General features: G+C 38.9%; 1 protein-coding gene across 12 annotated transcripts in view; it reads right to left on the minus strand.

The window, feature by feature from the left end:
- The window catches only part of Nrx-1 (Neurexin 1), a 559,574-nt gene that overhangs the window by 24,104 nt on the left and 517,715 nt on the right, over window positions 1-17,755 (minus strand). For all 12 annotated transcript variants that reach the window (XM_065223155.1, XM_065223149.1, XM_065223152.1 and 9 more), the window contains one exon: window positions 2,566-2,713. In XM_065223155.1, the coding sequence (XP_065079227.1) occupies window positions 2,566-2,713 (148 nt within the window). The remainder of the gene's footprint in view (window positions 1-2,565; window positions 2,714-17,755) is intronic.

Consider the following 17,755-nt stretch of genomic DNA (forward strand, 5'->3'; position numbering starts at 1 on the left):
TTCGTAGATTTATTTAAGAAATTGCTCAAATTCTAAGGATTAATGGAATTTGATTTGTTCTAACTTCGTTTTTGTTCATCTTCGCCTTTCCAGAACCATTTTTACCTGGTTGTCGTCCGAGATTCTTAAGACGTGTCCACGCCACTACCTTATTGCCTGATTTTTTGTTAAATCATCACAGTTCCACCAACAATCAATACGAAACTAACGATTTTAAATTGGCTCACCACTTTAGTAGCCTATTGGTCCCAAGCAAACGGTTAACGTACCCTATTCTAGTTGAAATTCTATTACTACACTATGTTTGTTTTGATTCGCTATGAAAGTTTGACAGATAACATCAGGGGTGTGTGGATTCATGCAGAACATGCAGGGGTGAGTGAAATAGCTTAGGACTGCTTGGGACCGTTGTTCTGGTACTGAGTGAGCCAAAAATAATAATGATTTTCTTCGGGACCCAGTGGTCTTAGAGTTACCTCTATGGTTCCACGATAGTTCAAATGTTCACCACGAAGGGTAATTTTTCATCGTGAATAAGCTTACATTCGGAAGATTTCGGATAAGTTCAGTATCAAAAGATCTCAAGGACAAATCCAATGGACCAAACGACCTGTCAAAGTCGGAACCAATCGAGTAACTTCTATCTTGTTTTAATGGCACCTCTGCTCGCCGTGCCAAGGCAGTTTGTTTTGAACTCGTTGCTCTCTTAAGCTGGGTTTAGACAGGGCAAGTCAATTGATCAAGTCAGTTGAATTCAACTGACTTGAACGCGAATTGAACGTGTAAACCATGCCATTCAACCAACAATCAATACGAAACTAACGATTTTAAATTGGCTCACCACTTTAGTAGCCTATTGGTCCTAAGCAAACGATTAACGTACCCTATTCTAGTTGAAATTCTATTACTACACTATGTTTGTTTTGATTCGCTATGAAAGTTTGACAGATAACATCAGGGGTGTGTGGATTCATGCAGAACATGCAGGGGTGAGTGAAATAGCTTAGGACTGCTTGGGACCGTTGTTCTGGTACTGAGTGAGCCAAAAATAATAATGATTTTCTTCGGGACCCAGTGGTCTTAGAGTTACCTCTATGATTCAACTGTCTTGATCAACTGACTTGAATTGAAAAAAGTTGAACCAGGTTCAACTTTTCAAGCCAATTGAAGTTGATCATTTGACTTGCCTAGTCTAAACCCAGCTTTATACTTATGACAGACATGATTATAGTACCGTTATACCTATCGGTGGAAACTAACGATTTTAGATTGGCTTGGTATAGTTAGCTCTATGGTTGTACCTGTACTCTTTTAATCTAGTATACGTCGATTGTAGTACTGGATTAAAGAAGTACAACCGTAGAGATAATTCTAAGACCAGGAGGTTCCGAAGAAACGTGCTCCAATTTTTGGCTCAGCTCTGGTACTATCTTCGGTTCCAAGCTAATCGATGCACCCCTCGAAACATAGAAAAATCCACGAACCCTTCATTTTATCTGTCAAACTTTCATAGCAAATCAAAACAAACATAGTTGTCGTGACCTGACCAAGGTTTCCAGCCTCAGCCATATGTCTGAATAAACAGCAAGCTGTTAATCAGGTACAACAGCTTCACAAATCAGTGATGCTGCTCCGCTTCCATTACTGATGCTGCTGATGTTGTTACTGCTGCTGCTTCTGCTGCTGCTACTGCTGCTGCTACTGCTGCTGCTGCTGATGTCCTTCGCTGCCAAAGTTAGTTACAAGAATGTCGTCAACGAGTTTAGTTTAAATGATCTTTATTTTAGTTTAACTTGGACGATTACCATATAAATTTTTACTAAGTGATTTAATTGCTTTCTTCATCTTTAGGTATGGGCAAAATTCAAAATTTGTTTTACAGAATTAGTCCTAGACTTAGTACACGGTCGACCACCTTGGTGGGATTGGTTTGATGTCGTCAACGAGCTTAGATAGCTCATATTTATACCCTCCGTATTTTCTCCTCGTTTATCCAGCACTGCTTGCTTTGCCAGTATTTCACCTCACATCTGTCATGCTTCACGTTAATTTAGTTCAACTCAAATGGAGTGTATCATTACTTGACACAACTCTCAAGTTTTTATATATTTATTTTAATATTATTATTTCACACCAACTATATCCACCACAATAGTGTAGTACTAGAATTTCGACCAGAATGGTATACGTTAATCGATTTGCTTGGGACCAATAGCATAGAGGTAACTCTAAGACAAGTAGGTCCCGAAGAAACGTGCTCAACTTTTTGGCTCAGCACTGGTACTATCTTCGGTCCCAAGCTAGTCGAATCACCCCTCGAAACATAGGAAAATCCAATAACCCCTCATTTTATCTGTCAAACTTTCATAGCGAATCAAAACAAACATAGTGTGGTACTAGAATTTTGACTGGAATGGGGTACGTTAAACGATTTGCTTGGGACCAATAGGCTAGTCAAGTAGTGAGCCAATTTAAAATCGTTAGTTTCGTATTGATTGTTGGTACACCGCTCTGTCGAAGGTATTTCCATAGACACTCGCTAATTCCCTCTAGCCTACTACTTACCGATGCCCATTGTAGACGAAGCCCTGCAGCTGGCCGACAAAGTTCGGCATGGCGGCCGTCATCTGGATCTCCTCCTCGGCGTGGAACAGGCCGCCCAGGTGCAGCGATTTCACCTCCAGGGTGCTGTGCTTTCCGAGGATTGCTTCCGCTAGATTGTTGTGTTGGGTTTTGTTTTGTTTTGCGATTTGCATATGTGAAGGTGTGGTGAGGTGAGTTTAGTACACGTGTGACGACATTCGATAAAGGGAATGTTGGGGGGAATACGCGCGCAATAGTTTTGTTTTGGATAACCAATTCAGCGTCGATTCGGTTGACGTCGGCGTCGTCGATGAGGTTTGTGAAAATACACAATATGAAAGTGGAAGCACACGCACACAGACACACACACACACACATACACGCGAATGGAGAGAGAGAGAAAGAGATAAAAAAGGAAGAAAGAGATAAGAAGAAGAGAAAGAAGAGGACACATTCTAGTAAAAATGAACTGTTTCGTTTCTCCTCTCTGGTGTGGAGAGTTTGCTTTTTTTTTTGTACAGGTAAAGAAAAACTTGTATAATGCATATTATATGGGTTTCATTAGAAGGCAATCTTGAAAACTTGCTTGGGGGGGAAGGCTGTATTGTTGATTGTTGTTTGATTTGATTTTTGATCTTGGAAGGCGGTGGTGGTGGTGGTGGTGGTGGTTTTGGTGAAAAACTCCCGAAGGGTGGTGGAAAAGGTGTTGGAGGCTGGGGGGGAATGAGTGTGTGTGTGTGTACACAGGTGACGTTTGATGATCACCACGACAACAGACGCACAAAAAGCTTTTTGTTTTGCTTTGATACATGGAAATCGAAACGAAGAAAGAAGAAGTGCGGGCTTGGGCAGGGAATAAAAAAAAAACAATGACAGGAAGCGGATTTGTGGGGAAAGTGCGGGAAAAAGGAGGGAAAATCAAACAATATTCAGCCGAAAAAGCGGAAACTAATGTTTGCCTTGTGATTGCTTCGAAGGATGATTTCAATCGCCATATCATAACAATAATAATAAAATGGTGAAAATGGTGTCGACGGCTGCTTTTCTCTACAATAACAGTAGTTGGTTCAGACAAAACGGTGCACATTTCAAAATTAGAGTTTAAACGTGGTGGGTTATTGGGTTGTGAGTGTTGGTGCGAAATTCAGTGCGCTTTCAGTTAACGAGTGGTGGTGGTGGTGATGGTGGGGGGTTATGTGAACGTGGGGTGGTGAGGGCGGTGTATTAAGGTGGTGCATTTGCTTTCACAACTCAGAAACGGAACTGTGTGGGTAAGTCTGTGCGCAGAAACTGATAACAAACGGATACAATCATCGTCAATCGGTGAAAAAGCGAACAACGGGGACGGTCTTGCTGATGTTGGTGATGATGATGATGATCATTGTGGTTGCCATGGTACACGCTATTTCAAAACTACCCACATTTGGGTAGATCGTTCAAAACTGAGTCTACCCTAAAATGGGTGAACTATGTTGGGAATGATAAGTTGATAAATGAACAAAGTCGATCGGGTTCATGTCCATTTGTCAACTTGTTACCCATTTTTGGGTAGGTTCGATCTGGGTGGATTCTACCCAAATTTGGGTAGTTTTGAATTAGCATGTAGATCTAATCTCTAATATTAAAGACAATAAATTAAACAATAGGAACTGAGACAGTTGGTGCAAGAACGGCTGTCATGGTTGTGCAATGGGATAAGGGGGGTTCAGTGAGGAGGTTTTTGTTTGTTTTACAAACTGGAAGTTGGAAGGGGTCTTCTTAATTCTGTGGGTCATGTGACGTTCAGGAACTCCCATTGGCTTTCAAACAGATTTAATTCATATTGCACTGCATTGCACTGTTGATTTGTGGACTTTATCAAGAATGAATTTTCAAATAGTCGTATCTGCTTTTGTAAACAAAGATTCCATCGTCAATTTGTCGAAACTCTTAGCTGACCCACGCCAACTAACACCAAACTTTAGCCTACCTGATGTAAAGCACTCTATGAGGTATCTCTATAAGCCCTTATAAGGTAAGAGGGAGTCACTTGAAGTCACATGATTCGAAGAATTTTGGAGAAATGGCTGACTTTTTCACGGATACAATTAAATCTACTGGGTGGTCTTGAGAACAACTTCATGCCGAAAGAAAAATGTGATGTTCATCAGGCTCGATTCACAATACGAATCTATGACAAAAAGTCGCAAAACAAAAGGTTGAAAGACAAACGGTCGAAAGAACATGAGGTCGAAAGGACAAAAGGTTTCGACCTTTTGTTTTTCGACCTTTTGTTTTTCGACCTTTTGTCTCTTTCGACCGTTTGTTTTTCGACCTTTTGTGTTTCGACCTTTTGTCTTTCAACCTTTTGTCTTTCAACCTTTTGTCTTTCGACCTTTTGTCCTTTCGACTTTTTCTCTCTAAACCCACAAAACATGTGCTCGACAGCAGTAAGGTAATTTTGAGTTAGTTTCAACGACCGTCAAATGAAAGCTGTTTGATAGTAGATTACGAATATGACGGTTTTAATCTGACTGTCAACCTGATGTACAAAAAAGTAAAATTCCGACATGGAGCTTTTCTTGACCCGAAAAGAAGAAAGGTGAACGGGAGGAGGCGGTTCTACTAACTACTGTTTACTGTGTTAATTAAAACGAATAGCTCAGCCAGCGAAAAACAAAAACCCATAAACAGTTGACTTTTCGGACAAATATAGGCTCGCTTGCATTTGGCGAACAAAACTCAAAAAATCAAAAACTATGAGTTTCCATAAAACATAAAAGGACAACATCATCCGGCTCGTGTTTTTGGATGGGGTACCCTACCATGGTAAACAACACTATTAGTTATGGAATCGTGGTGATCGTGGAAGCATTGACAGGAGACATCAGAACAGAGACAGGGGTGTTTTAAGGGCAGGGGCAGGCGGGGTCTTGTTGTTTGCAAATTTTCAGTACATAGCAGTGGTGACAGTTCCAATTATTGATTGCTCTCGCTAGCGTTCGGGGTTAACATAAACAGTATAGTGGTGAAGTGGGGTGGTGACTTTTGAAATTTCAATTGTTATTTTTTTTCCGGTGAATGTGAAACTTGCTTTTTTGATTGGTTGGAAATAAACCGCATGCAGTTGGTTGTTTCGTTATTGGGGTAATATAATTTTGTGCATGCCAGAGTAAAGCCGCAGGCAATTCCGATATCGTAATGAAACGAAAATGAAACTTACGAAACGATATAGGTTAGAATGATAATCGTAGAAAAAAATGAAAAGTGACAGATGAAAACAAGATCCAATTCAATCGAATCGGTAGGTGGTAATCATAGCAAGCAAGGGAAAGTAGTTGAGGTACAAAAAGAAGAGGAAAATCATACCGATCAAATCGGAAAGAAACTGATGCATATTTCAAGGACAGAAGAGTAAACGGAAACTGAAGGGAACAAATTCAACTAACTAATAACGATTAATAATTAATACTTTTTTTTTGGTTTCAAATTGTGGTGCAAATAAACTAGCGCCCTGACGTTCGAGTTTGTTTTGGTTTAGCATTTCGTTACATCGAATTGAGGAAAAACTTTCGTTCCGATCTTAGTGCGCCAAACTGAGAGGAACCGCGAGCTATTTCGTTTCCGATCCAAACCGAAGGAAAAAAGTTGAGCCAAAAATGGTTTGGAATATCGGAGCAGTAGTGTGTTCTGGTTGGCACCGGGTATGCATTTTTTTTTATTCAGGCCGGAAGGGGTTGGAGTTGTCTGTTTATTGTTGTTTTGGTTGTTTTCCAATCCGAGACAGTTATTAATGCAATAAATTTCGCTTGGAAAACGCGCCGCCGTCCGTCGTCGGTGTTTGAGAGGGGTGTGTGGTTTTTGTGTGTGGGCTATTATATCATCAATATTGTATTTTATATTGCTTGGGATTGTGTGATTCAAGGTGTTGTGGAAATAGTACAGGAGGATAATCGGTAAGTGGGAAAGGAAAATATGATAGATGGTGGCGTTTGTGGAGGGTGTTTATGTGGTCCATATTTTTTTTTTGGAAAGATTCAATCGAATTTCAATTTGCAGGATGGTTTTAATATGATTGTTTTTATCGGGGTTTACCTCCGTCGATGGTGGATGAATGAATGGATGATGCGATGATATGGTAAATGGTAAATATATACATACATTGTAAAAAGAGAAATGATGTTTTGCATGCCTGAATGTAGACAATTGCGTTAGACTTGAAATGTTCCAAATTGGCATTATTTTTATTATGAAAACCCACGCACTATCAGATATCAGGCGGTCAAAAATCAAAAAATCGACTTTCACTAATCCTTATTTCGTTATTTTTGGTCGATAGTAAACATTTCAACTAAGAGAATCTGAAAGTTTCAAGCTTCTAGCAGTTTTAGTTTCTGAGATATCGGATGTCGAAGTAAAAAAAAAGTAAGAAAAGTACAAACTTTGCCACAAAAATACACTACTACTCAAATAAAATGTCATCCACTATTTATCATATAACTATCACATCATTATACATCGTTGGAAAGGTAATTTAATAAGCTTTCCGAAAATAAAATCCATTTGGAAATTTGATAGAAACAAAAAAAATTAAAAATTAAAATAGAAAAAAAAATTTGAAAATTAATGAAAATTTAACTTTACTGATCACAAACTTTCGAGTCTCGCACATTCCCAGGCTAATTATCAGCTCTGGATGAAGTTTTGAGTGTACTCTAACAAGTACTGAAGAGTTTGTCTGCCCCAACCTGCCCCATTGGAAATATAAGCGATTTGAAAATTTTCGGTTATTATGGGAGATTTCAAATTGTACAAGAGCCGGCTTGGAAACAAACTTTTTCAACAATTATTTTGCAACTTTTGGAATTATATTATTTGGAGTTATATTCGGTTGGTATAGTCGAAATATATTGTTAAAGAACATTTTCTAATATTTCATGACCAACTTTCAAAAAGGGCTTAAGCTTTTGTACAAAAAGAAGTCATCATTATCATAAAGTTCACTGCTGGATGAACGTAAAACTACATTAGTTTATGCTTTATTCTAAAGTAAGTACCTGGGTTATGACGATTATAGAAGCATATGCGTAAGTATGTACCTACGCATATGCGCAGATGAGTATAATTTATACCTAAGTATGTACTTAACCTACTGTAGTGCCAATTTGAAGCCATAGTGTATTTTGTGTAGCTTTTATTTAAACTACTACAGTGTAATTCAAATTTACGGTTGAGACCAAGTGTGAGCATGGATAATAGAACCATTATTAATCTATTAGACGCAAAATTTAGCCATAGTGACAATGTTCACAGAGCCATTGAATTCATTTGTGAAAATTATAACATCTCGGTGGAAAAACGTAAACGTCTCGATGAAAAGATCCATAAAATCGTTACTAAATACATCAACAAATGGCATGAAGCTAATCGCACGAAAGAGCGATTTGAGTCGTATTTTCGGAATTGGCTTGATGGAGAATTTGGCATCGAGGAATTCATCGAACAGGAGCAATGTGTTGCCTCAACCTCGGCCTCGGGAACAAAACGTGGACGACCTTCAAAACCTTTCTTGGATTTGAGTGAAAGAGGAAAACGTCGCGTCATCGATAAAGAAGCAGTTGATCCAAAATGAGTAGATTTCAATACGAAGTAATACATAGTGAATCACCTTCAAGATTTCCACCTTACTATGTGATCGGAGCAGTGAAACAAATATGCGCCCCTCCTAGTGAATTCATCGAAGAAAGTGCATTGAAAATAAGAGTGAAACTCCAGGCGCTGATGGAAAATACAGTGAAACGAATCGTCCAAATAATTGATGCAGAGCTCAACGAGTATATGGATAGCAACGATCTAGTTTCTACGGAACTGGTTCTTCTATGTAGCTGGGGTATGGACGGATCAACTGGATATTCGCAATATCATCAAGTGCTACCAGAAGGATGTCAGGACGATTCAGATGTATTTTCGTCCACTTTAACACCAATTCAGTTGTTCATGTACAATGATCGAAAGGAAATTAGGTGGTTTAATCCCATGCCTCAAAGTATTCGATTTTGTAGGCCATTCATCCTTGAATTCATTAAAGAGAGTAAAGAAGTTATTCTGGCTACAAGACAGAATGTAGAAAAAGAAATGAGTGAACTAACGCCAGTGAAAATTGAACTCTCAAACGACAAGTTTATACTTGTTGATTTTGATTTTGTCCTCAGTATGATAGACGGAAAAGTCTTAACTTATATCACTGGAAATTCGTCGATGTAGAATTTTCCAATATGTGGGGCAACACCAAATGTAATGAATGATGCAGAGAAATTCGAGGAAGGAAGAAGCCTTGCATTACACACTAAAAAAATATGAAAACTACACGAAACGCAATTTTAAATAATCACGTAATTTAGAGTGACATAATGATTCGCTTCTGTAACATTCCGTTCCATTTGGTGTATTTCTGACATCCATTACGAACCATTAAATCATACAAACAAAATAACATAATATTACATGACTTCCAAAAACCATTCCGGTTGGAAGTAAAAATACATTTCCTTTTATTTTTTTCCTGTGTATGTCCATTTAAAATTACAAAATCTTTCGTGTAAACCAAGCTTAACCGAGCCACCCCTCGCTTCAAATACGCTGCAGTTAGTTCTCGACGGTCGTCGGCGTGCGTCTTTTTTTTTTTGCGGAAGCGGTAACAACGGTAAACGAATGAAAAAATGGCATTTGTGTGCAAAATTTGTGGTACGGAGAGTGAAAACATTAAATGTTTAGTGAAACACTTGCGAGTGCACAAAAATTTGGCAGTTTTTGAGTGTCCGGAAGCAAATTGTGACGTGATTTTCAAGTCATTAATGGCGTTGAGAAAACATTTGAACCAACGCCATGTTGTAAAAAATTCTTGCTCCCGTATCTTGTGTCCGGTGTATGGCTGCAACGCAGATTTATCAAGTTTTAAGCTTATTACCAAGCATGTTCAGCGGCACATCGAAGCCGGCCAACCCGTGTTTTGCCCACTAAAGTGTCGTACACGGAAACCGTTTGCAACCGTAAACAGCTTACGGTTACACAATCTATATTGCCATCGTGTAAAACGGGACGTGTTGCGCTCGCAGTTTAATGGCAACTTTGATACGAACGAAGAAGAAGAACAAGAAGACAATGTTTCATACAGTCGTGAGAAATCTGAAGATATGTGCTTCCAAGAAGATACAGCACCCGATAAAGGCTACAGTGCTATAGAAACACTCTTCGGTAGCCTTTTTATCAAACTCATCTCAAAAAATCATATTCCGGATGCAGCGGTGCAGGAAATAGTTGTGACATTGGAAGAAGTGACAATCGCTCAGAAAAAGTTTCTCGAAGTGCGGTGTAAACAAGTTGCCAAGGACCTGAATCTAACCTGCGAACAACAAACTCAATTAGAGCGGATGATTGCCAGTCAAAACGTTCTAGATCGTTTGTTTGGAGCTCAAGGAAAATTTCGATCAGCTCACATGCGAAAAAAATTCTTCCGCGAGAATTTTTCTTATGTTTCCCCAGTGCAAATACCACTACAGAAAGACAACGATCACAGAGAGTGTTTCTATTATTACGTTCCAATTCTTGAAACATTTACAGCTATGTTGAACGACGAAAGGGTGTATCGTGCCGTTTTCCGTGACAAACCTAAGAAGTCAGGATACTTATCAGATTACCGGGGTGGACTAAAGTTCATAAATAGCGATTTTTTTAGTGACAAAACTCTTAATATTTTCCTATACCAAGATGCAGCGGAACTTGTAGTCAATTCCATTGGAAATGCTACTGGCCGCTATAAAGTATTATGTGTTTACGCGGTCATTGGAAATCTGGATCCGCATCTACGGTGCTTAACTGAAAATGTTCAATTGGTTTTAATCTGCAAAACGAAGGACTTTGCTCATTGCGGTTCAAATGCTGTATTCAGGCGACTTGTGGAAGATTTTAAGGTTCTGGAGGAAGAAGGAATAACAATCCACGGTGGTGGAATAGAGGAGCAGATATATGGTTCTATTTTCACCACTATGAACGACAATCTCGGTGCCCACCAATTGGCCGGATTAACTGAGAACTTCTCTAGAAGTTCATTTTTTTGTCGTACATGTTACATAGATTACCAGACGTTCCAAAAGGATTTTACGAATACTGCGGAAATCAGAACCTCGGAGTCAGCTTCTAGAGATATTGCCATCATTACACACGATCCGTCAAACATTCCTTATAGGGGGGTCAAAGCACAGTGCATTTTCAATGAACTGAAGCATTTCAATGTGTTCGAATCCGGTGCTCCCCCCTGCATTGCTCACGATCTTTTCGAAGGATGGGTCAATGCTGACTTGTTCCTTATACTGCGAAAGATTGTAAAAGATAAATTGGTTTCAATCAACTTTCTCCAAGCTAGAATTAACAACATATCTCGTCAACTAAAGCTTGATACGAAAATAACAATTGATTTTGCTAGAAAAGCTAGGAATATCAAAGCAAAAGCATGTGATATTTGGCATCTCGTGCAAATCTTACCATTAATTTTTATTAGTAAATCATTTGATTACTCCAATCCAATGTTTTTAATGCTTATGTTGATTAAGCAAATCACTGATATCGTGACTTCACCAATTGTAAGCACCGCACAGATCGAACTGCTGACTTGCATTATCACTGAGTATCTGGAAATGAGAACCCTACTGATCGATGTTCCACTAAGACCCAAGCATCATTTTATGATGCATTACCCTCGCTTCATTATTTCGTTGGGTCCTCTTATGTCGTATTGTACTTTGTTTTGCGAGCGTAAGCACTGCTTTTTCAAAAGAGCAGTACGCAGCACGTTGAATTTTAAAAATGTTTTAAAATTTTGCTCAGAGCATCACCAATACTACCAGGGTTTGCTTAATACGAGGAATATTCGTTTTGATAAGGAGTTTTTGGTCGAGAAATACGTCGATAGCGTAGAGGACCTATCTCCCACAGTTAAAGACAAGCTGGCAGCGCACAAATATCAAGATAAAGATATCATTTGCGCTGAAATTGCTTCATACTGTGGACATACGTACAGAGCAAATGATTTCCTATTTCTAAGCCACGATTCATATGGCGAATTTTTTTATGTACTCAAGATTGATATTGTAATTTTTCAAAGAACAAGCAAACACATAATTATATTGGGTGAGGTTCATCAGGTTTTAAACATTCACGAACAAGGATTAATGGTGATCGAAGACGCTCCATTGCGAACGGACCTTCAGCACCTTGAAAGCTTTATTGATACGACACCGATTATCGCTTATCACGAGAAAGGTCAACATTATTTGTTTATCAAACACACAATTCCGCTTATGCAGTAAATCAACGCTTCACTCGGCTTCGTAAAAAAATAATCAGAGATGGACACTGTAACGGTTTTCAAAATATGCGACTCCGCACGCCTGAACCGGATTGCTATACCGGCTATAAGCAACATGCGAAGCTTGCTTCATCAAGGTAGGTGCTTTCTTTGTATTTGTATAATTTGGTACCATGATCCACATGCTGATTTGATTTTGTAAACATTTTTCAGCATCTTTTACCCTGAAGAGACAATTTACAAAAATCGTTACTGATTCGGACGGATGCCTAATCACTAATGATTTGGTATTGAATGCACTCAAGGGTGACCTACTGATGTTGTTGGAACAGGATGAACTATGGAGCCAAGTTGAAACACTTTATCCATCCTTCGAACAGGATGACGGCGCAGCATCATGCGGTAAGTGTTCTTTCAAGTCGTACAACATTAATGTTTCTGTGATATATCCACTCAGAATACTTTTAAACGTTAAAAAATCTTAACTTAAAACTTAACTTTTTTTATTATCAAAATAATCAGAGCATCCATAATAGGCAAAATACGTGAAAAAAATTATGTTTGGCAAAAAAAAGTCAAAAATTAGAAATAGGTTGAAAATTAGTGCACTTACCCTATGGGAGGTGTGGCACCTTCATTCTCCTTTGGCCCACTTTTAATGCCTGAATTTCTTCTCTTGTGCTGCATGTTACTGATTTCGCTTCCCTCATCTGCTGGTGCAAAGCCTATCGGCGAATCATTTTCCGTTTTATTGTCTGATTTTGATTGAGATTGTATTCATCGTTAAAAGCAATGCAACCAATCGTTTCGTTACACTTTAATAGGAAAACTCCCTTCGAATCGTGGGTGAATTCAACCCTGTAGTCAGGTTCACACTGTTCCGGAACTGCTCGCTGGTCATCGGGACAGCCGAAAGGTTGAATCGCTCGAGTAGATTATCCATTTGAAATTCGACGAAACGGTGTATTGCTCGATGTGTTCATGCAGAACCTTTTTGCTTTCGGCCGATGGGGAAACTCAAGGTCAACGGTTTAAAAGAGTTCACATATTTCAGCACAAGCATAGACCGCTGCCCTAATGATACTTGTAGTAATGTCAATGGTAAAAATTAGAAATTCTCTGAGTATTTCTAGTAAAAATGAGCTCAAAACAAACGTATAATATCACCAACTTCACTGGAGAGTAACACATCGTGGAGCATGGTCAGAGATTTGACGTCGTTGGTGCGAAATCCTCAATTCAATGAACGAACTATTGACCTCTTATCATTGGCCTTCGTAATTCGAACTCTCTGGAACAGCTTGACCAGTTCTATTTCACCCACGTTCAGCCAAACACAAACTGTTAGCCTTGTTACGATATTCCTGCCGAAGAACAAATCTTGCCTTTAGAATCTCTGAAATTTCAATGAATTTTGTCAACACCAGCACGTCACAAACAATCGATTTGATCTAAATTCGAACCATTGACACCGTTATCAGGGAGTCTACGCTAAAGTTGAGCCAAATATAAAAGATTATAATATCACTTGAGTGATAAATATTATCAACATTCTCCACACCAAGGTACTTATCATGGTGGGTAGAACATGGTGATACAGCTTTGTTCCTCTATGGGCGTAGAGATCCCGGGGGTGTGGTTTTAGAGCAAATTGTAGACAAACTCGGTCAAACTGATGAATCCTGAATTTGACACATTAGAACACCTATATATAAGCATCATGTTCTACCCACCATGTCCACCATGTACACAAAATAAATTTTGACATTTCGGCTTCAACGATATTTCGACAGTGAGCATGCATAAGGGCTAATTGCGATAATCGATTCTCTTCATCGATTTTCTCTTTAAATTGCTGCAGCTAAGGGAAGCAATTTTCTGAAATTTGTACAGGCTATCAAAAGAGTTAAGGCTCAAGCGCAATGACAGCGGAAACGGAACGGCAGCGGCAGCGGAAAAGCCCGATCTGACTAAGCCAACTTGTCGGATTGAAAACTTGTTAGAACCAAATCGACTTCGGCTAGGCATCTTGATGTCATTTGTGACAACTGTCAAACTTTCCGTTTCCGTTCCGCTTCCGTCCACATTGCGTTTGGGCCTTTATGGGTTATGCATTCGTCTCTCAAAAATGTATTAGTTACTAATACATTTTTGAGAGACGAATGCATAACCTCGCAAAAAATGGGCGTATGACTATTTTTATTTTCTTTAAATTTTAATGATAAAGAAATTTCAAACATAATTCCTTTGTAGTGCAGTGTCTAATCAAACAAATGAAACATAAATCATGGAACAAATTAATGCTAAAACAAATTAATATTTGAAAAAACCCCAACGAAATTTCAAACGCGGTTTTCTCCGTTTGAGCATGATGCGGTATTGGCCCTTATGAATGCTTACTGTCGACATAGTTTTTAATTGACCTTTCTGACGTTTATAACACGCACACTTGAGTAATCTCATTTTCAAGTGCGAGGTTTGTTATCCTCACTTTCACTCCACACGGTAAGAAAAAAGTACCCAACGGCCAGTTCACTTTTACCTACTTTTGACTAGTTTGTCTCTTTTTCTCATTTTAATGTTGTCAAAAACGGAGGAGCAAAACCACCCAACAGGGGTAGTAAAGTGTGGGAGCCCAACGTTGAGTATAATCATATTTACCTACTGTTGGGTACAACTAATTTACTTTTGGTTAAAAAGCCAGTGGAAAATTCCATACGAACTGCACACAAGTAAATGAAAATTACTTTGACCCGCTTTACCTACTTTTGGGTTCCTGCACTATAGTGCCGAGATGAGTGAAAAAAACCTAATTTTGGGTACTTTTTTCTAACCGTGCAGCCAAAAAAAAAAGTTTGTTATTTTATCCACACTTTCGGACCAGCAATACACGCGCATATAGAAAGGACTTTTACGTTTCGAGCTGTCGTTTCAAGTGAAAATTCGGAATATTCACCAAATCTGGATGAACGATAGAAAAGGGCCCATCAGCATATCTAAACAAACCGTTTTACACACCCCCAAACTGTGAAATCAACTTGAATTTAATGTGCAGTACAACACAAACAGAAATTCATGCCTTTTATTTTATATTGTGAGCTGAGCCTCAGCGAGATTTTAAACTTCTTACGCATTACACATTTATTTACAGAATCGTTTCCTGCCACTAACTTCGTTCCGCTGCAGCAAACATCAAATGGAAACGTTGACAACTCGTTAGTTGTTGGACCCTTCCAACCACCTCAGAATGTTATCACAGTGATAACCACACCGCTGCCAGTTGCTGAGTCACAACTAACAAGTGCGCACTCGGTGTCCATTCCAAGTGGACGAGAAGATGGATTAATTCATTCGATTCCGGAGAACGATATCATGACATTTGACCTCGAAAGCATGTCACCCATAAAGACTGAGGAAATAGAAATTAAACCGACAGAAATGCAGGAAGCTATCGATCTTGAATCCAACATCACCCAACATTCAGAAAATTCCCCCACTGACGAACAGGAAAACATTTCACCCAATGTTGATTTCAAGAGAAAGACGTCCGAGGAATTAAACTTGCAGAAAAGCGTGAAAAAGTATGCTTCAACCACCCCCCGAGCATCTAGACAGAAAACCTTAGTTTCACGTACCCACTTGCAAATTGTAGATGTCTCCACCGTACGTAAACAATGGGGTCAGCCATCGTTGGTGGCACAACTTTTTTCACATCAGAAAACATGTTTTTGTTTCACTTCATGTGGACGTCGAAAGCAAACCAAGAATAAATTTTGAGTGAGACGTATTACTGGTGTTGTATTGTATCTTGGAATTCAATCGATTTAATTATATCAAAATTCATCATCATCGCTTGCACTTTTTATGGTTATTTCCTATGTGGGCACTGGGCAGTAACCCGATTAAAGGGTTTCGTTTATTTCGGTTATGTGGTTGCCGACAAACATCACTTAGTTCCCGGATTTTAGGGTCTTATTCCGTCCATATATCCGGAACCAGTTAATAGATTGAAAGTCTATTTATTAACATTCTATAGAATCATGGTAGCTTTTATTTGGTTGTTGTTGCGTTCAATTCGGTAGAGTGGTTGCCGAGAAATACATATAAGAAAATTGTCTTACGCGCTCTCTCACACACATAAATAGACAGACATTTTCCGATCCCGTCATGCTGAGTCGATTGGAAGACTATTAGAAAAAAATATCAATGTTTTTATAAAAAGTTAAAAAAAAAAACAAAAAACTTAAAAACGGGGAAAAAAAAGTTGATAAAAAAATAAGACCAATTGTAAATTTACTCCACCATTATTCGATTTGACAGAACCAGAGTACCAGAATTTTCGGGGTACATTAGCATTACACTGGAGCTGTTTAGTTGCTCCCGGGGTGGCTTCAACTGAGATGAAGTTTCGCTTCTTCAAAATAAACTGGTCGAAAATAAGTGACGGCTTATTAAACCGACTTTCATGTCTTCAGGACTTCCGTGACAGAAATGCGACAATAAATGTTCCTCGTGCAATACAACTTTCGAAAACCGAAATGAACAACCTTTGCAACATAGTGGTGGATCAACTGAGGCTAATTGATTCTAAAATAAGTGCTGCAACTATGGAAGAAGTCGCCCAGCAAATTCTGCAAAAATATCCAGGTTTAAACTTTGTGGATGACGACGGTTTCGGAAATGGGCAAAGTTATGTCGTTTGGAAACACAAAATGCTCAACAGGAACACATACTTGAATCGCTTTAAAGACCCGGATGTACAAATGCCATCTACAAGTGATATCAAGAGGAACCGAAATGTAAAAGCAGGAACTATAAAGGAATACTGGGAGCTGACGTCGAAGGAATGCAGCAAAGATATTATCTCGAAGCTAATTCGAAACGAACCTGGCCTGCTGACTAATGAATTCATGGAGCAATCTCAGTCGTACGTCCGTTTTCGCTTAGGCTGTCCAGATTTGAAGAAGACTATTGATGAACTTCCAGTTCTCCGGCGTCGTCAATTACTGGCCTTCCATTTTGAAAAAGCCACTGGGGTTCAAGCAGGTGCTTTATTGAGCTACTTCGTGGCCAAACGTCGCAAAATCATCGATTATTCTAAGACAGCTCGCAAAAAGCTACAGTTGAATGAGGATGCCTCAGATTACGAAATCTTGAATTTCTTATTCCTGCTGTTGGGTGAAGATATTTCGGATCTGTTTGAGCACAAAGAGGTAATTTTTGTAAATAAATTTGTAAAAATAAATATTGATTGATTATTTTTCAGGAAGGAACTCAACTTCGTGACATAACGACAAATAGTCCAGGACCAGCGATCGTTTCCGTAGGTATGGATAAAACAAGTTTTTAATGCTTTTTGTTTTTTGTTTGCTGTTGTCTGATGACGGCTGAGACAATGGTTGCCATTGGTTGGTCCATCTTGCCTTTTAATGCTTGGCAAACCTGACGAGTTGAGTCGTGAGACCAACTTTGTGATGATGCTTGCCTGTTTGTGTATCGCTTTAGTCTAGTCTAGCTTAATCTACACGAACACAGCCAGTTGCTTTTTTTGTGTGTCTCTTTAGATTAGAAACTTCAAGACATTCATTCAAAAATATGCTATTTGCGATAAATACTGATAGGGGGCTGTTTTTAAACTACTTTACTGCCGGTGGACGCATAATTTTCCCATGTGATATGGAGCTTCATTTACATATGGGACAATTATGCGTCCACCGGCAGTTTAGGGGTTTCTAAAACATCTCAAAATTGGTCTTTGTAGTTTTGAACAGCCTCTATGTCTATAATTAAACGTATTAATGTGTAATCTAATATAGTTAAAACCATCCA

This window comes from Ochlerotatus camptorhynchus, unplaced genomic scaffold (assembly GCF_037179485.1).
Source record: "Ochlerotatus camptorhynchus isolate MF236.1 unplaced genomic scaffold, CSIRO-AGI_Acam_v1.1 ptg000185l, whole genome shotgun sequence".
NCBI classification, from domain to species: domain Eukaryota; kingdom Metazoa; phylum Arthropoda; class Insecta; order Diptera; family Culicidae; genus Ochlerotatus; species Ochlerotatus camptorhynchus.